The sequence below is a fragment of the Ruditapes philippinarum genome, unplaced genomic scaffold (assembly GCF_026571515.1).
Source record: "Ruditapes philippinarum isolate M1 unplaced genomic scaffold, ASM2657151v2 ctg4521_1_1_1_1, whole genome shotgun sequence".
NCBI classification, from domain to species: domain Eukaryota; kingdom Metazoa; phylum Mollusca; class Bivalvia; order Venerida; family Veneridae; genus Ruditapes; species Ruditapes philippinarum.
The window spans coordinates 1-3521 of NW_026857489.1; the positions used below are offsets into that span (position 1 = coordinate 1).

The window sequence follows — 3521 nt, forward strand, 5'->3', positions numbered from 1 at the left end:
AGGAAAAATGTCAATTTCAACCCTTTTTTTCAAGCGTGGATTTACTACACTGTATCAAAGACCGCGCCCTGCGAGGTTACATTATTTTTGCACCAAAACATAAATATCAAAGTGTGGGTACAAAAGCAAAGTCAACCGTCTTCATGGGACAAAGTTATGAATGCTACATTTATCCCATCTATATGATGATGATGATGATGATAATCATCGTCATCATTACATCATCATCAGCCGCAGCATTACTGTTGTATCTTAATTTGGCTATATTTTACTCAATCTATGCAACATATCTAATTTCAATAATGCTCTATTCAACTAAGGAAAATATATGTGTCAACTGAGAAAAATATATGTCATATAAGGAACATATATGTCAACTAAGAAAATATATGTCAACTAAAAATGTATATGTCAACTAAGGAAAATATATGTCAAGTTAGGAAAATATATGTCAAATAAGGAAAATATATGTCAACTAAGGAAAATATATGTCCACTAGGGAGCATATATGTCAACTTAGGAAAATGTCAACTAAGGAAAATATGTATCAACTAAGGAAAATATATGTCAATTCATGAACATAATCAACCAAGGAAAATATTTATCAACTAAAGAAAAAATGTCATCTAAGGAAAATGTCATCTAAGGAAAATGTATGTCAACAAAGGAAAATATATGTCAATTAAGGAAAATTTCAACTGAAATATATGTCACGATAACCTCAAAAATTTAACTGTTCACAGAGCAACCTCCCGCCTACACGCCCCCAGGAGTTGGGTTTGAACAGCACCAAATGACGAATCCAGTGGCAGCTGGTGGGCAGACAAATTATGGATTTTCACAGCCACAACAACCGGGCTACGCTTCACAACCCGGATATTTCGTTGGTCAGCATCAAGTCCAACATAATATAGTGGTATGCTTTAGCCTTTTTTTTAAAAATAAAAATCTGTAATAATAATGATGATCATGATGATGATCATGATGATAATAATGATTATAATATAAACTGATAGCTATAACTGATTTATGATGGCGATGATTGATTATCAATAATCTATAATTGATGATTCAGATTGAAGATGATGATAAGTCTCTTATGATTCATGATTAGTGATGATGAAGATTGAGTGATTGTCGACGATGATGACGACAACGACTATAATGATTATAATGAATGATAAAAATATTGATTAATTATAATAAATAATGATCAAAATGATGATGATGATGATATTTTTTTCCTAATCCTTTACCATCCAAATTTATCTTTAGCAAATATATGCTACAGATTGTCGTGAATTGTCATAGCAATCGTGATAAGCAAAGTTAGGTGATATTTATTTAGATACAGGGATAACTTTATGGTTTACATGTAGTTAATAAACATAGCATAAAAAGCCCTAAAACATCTTTTAGTAAATTCCATAATTTTCTCCATTTTAAATGTTATATCTACACACGATAAACGAAATCACTTTATTGCAAGTCTTAGTGATTGTAAGTTGCAGGTGCCATGGAATAGGTCATATACCATGCTACGACCGATCACTGTTGCAGCTTTTCTTTGGAGCCTATATATTTCAACTTGTACCTTTCGTGCGAACACCAGAAGTAGACTCGTTTACCCATTGTGATATTTATTATCCATATTATTTATGACTAAAATGTAGCGCATTTTCAATTTCAGTGTTCAAATTGTCAAGTTTATACAATATATTCAATATTTTTTTTATATTATGGACACTAATATTATGAATTCAACCCGTTTTCTTGCAGGTTGCTCAAGTTGGTGGGGGCAACCATGCCATTCAGCCAGCACCCATCGATTACTCGACACAAGCTTGGATCGCATGTTTGTGCTGTTTCTGGCCTACAGGGCTGATAGCCATAATGAAAGCATCCGAGGTTCATGTTATTTTCTCATTTTTTAAATTTTTGTTTTTGCTTTTATACGACTATCTAAACAGAAGCGAATAAGAGTTCGTTTAACAATACAGTACATGTACAATATTTCTTAGAGACAAACGGACGTCAATAATTTTAATCTAGAAATGGAATATGTGTAGTAAAAACTTGATAACTGGGAGGGTATGGAGCGGTGATGCAGAGCGTACTTATTATGTCTGAAACCATTTTTATGGTTCATCTTTTGTTTCATTTCAGTCACGTGATGCACTTGCGCGCGGTGATCTTGCAGCAGCGCATGCAGCGTCTAATACAGCCCGACAAATGGTGCGAATAAGCTGGGCAATCGGAGTGATAACCGTTATACTTCTTGCTGTAATATTCGGCGTCTTATATGGTGTCGTTCTATCGTCAGTATCTTCAAGCTCGTGCTGCTTAGACAGTGATTGTTCCTACTGCTAAAAATAGAAATGACATAATCAAGATTATAAAATAGTTACCTAAATTTTGATTGGTTGATTTGATTTGAGAAAATAAACAACAACAAAACAATGTAACTTAACGCAATAATAGAATAAGAAAAAACTACAGGTATTTTTGGATAAAACGATTTTCTCCGAAGAATCTATTGAAACGGAACCATTTCCGTTATATTGAACTATATTGTATAGTATATCAAGACATTTTTTTTTCAGATTTTTTGTTTGGATTTTTTGAGAGGAAAAACAGAATAATCAAACCCTCATGTATCCCAAGAAACTAATCGCTTGAATGGAACAGTCGTTAAAACTTGATCGCGGACTGAATTAAGGAAATAACTGGAGAGCAGTTACGTTCGTTGTCACATGTATATGATTTCATTACAGTTTTACTTATGGGTGTCACGTTAATCCGTTTAAATGGATACGGTCGATTTAAAAAAAAAAAAAAAAAAAAAAAAAAAACCACAAAAAAAACCGATTACGATTATAGAATTTAATAACCGTTAACCGAGTTTGTTTTTGTCAAAGACACAGTTAGAAAACGACTCTATATATGACCTTAGTTTTTCATAATAAGATATATTGACAATTTGTACGTTCAACAATGTATTTTTCCCGATCCGATCGATTACGGTACGACCCCGACGGAAAATAGTTACACCATATTCAGACATGTATTGTGATCATTTTGAGTACAACAATTTACAAACAAAATATCATTTCTTGGTATAAAGAAACAAAGTTAATGTTGATAGGTCCGTTTAACGTTTAACACGGTAATTAGGTCGCCATTTTTCTAACCGTGACGCCCCTAGTTTTACTGTATGACCTGATGGAGAATCGGAATAAGATGTATGCATAATATGTATTGATAATCTTATAAATATTGTTTTGAAAATAAAATTTGTATAATTAATTAACTAAAATGTCATCTTATATTGAAATTTCATGAAGTAATATGGTTATCATCTTGATTTAATTAGCGTGAAGTTTGCCATGCTCCATTTTCAAAATATGTCACTGCGGATGATCACGTGACCAAAATCGTACAATGGGCTCATAAAATGGCGGCTTAAACGCTCGGTAAAAGTAGTGAAATTGAGATAAGCAAACAGTTAACATTAAATTTAT

At 32.6% G+C, this 3521-nt stretch overlaps 1 protein-coding gene across 1 annotated transcript; it reads left to right on the top strand.

The window, feature by feature from the left end:
• Positions 1–709: 709 nt before the first annotated feature.
• On the top strand, positions 710–3321 carry LOC132749919 (proline-rich transmembrane protein 1-like). Its single transcript, XM_060739850.1, has 3 exons — positions 710–916; positions 1780–1908; positions 2167–3321. The coding sequence occupies exons 1-3, from the start codon at positions 794–796 to the stop codon at positions 2368–2370; spliced, it is 456 nt and encodes a 151-aa protein (XP_060595833.1). The 5' UTR covers positions 710–793; the 3' UTR covers positions 2371–3321.
• Positions 3322–3521: the final 200 nt, after the last annotated feature.

Bases quoted from the DNA above. Each gene is read 5' to 3' on its own strand.
- LOC132749919 (XM_060739850.1), top strand. From the start codon at position 794: ATGACGAATCCAGTGGCAGCTGGTGGGCAGACAAATTATGGATTTTCA. The intron at 917-1,779 runs GTATGCTTTAGC...GTTTTCTTGCAG, and splicing joins AAGTCCAACATAATATAGTG to GTTGCTCAAGTTGGTGGGGG. The intron at 1,909-2,166 runs GTTCATGTTATT...GTTTCATTTCAG, and splicing joins CCATAATGAAAGCATCCGAG to TCACGTGATGCACTTGCGCG.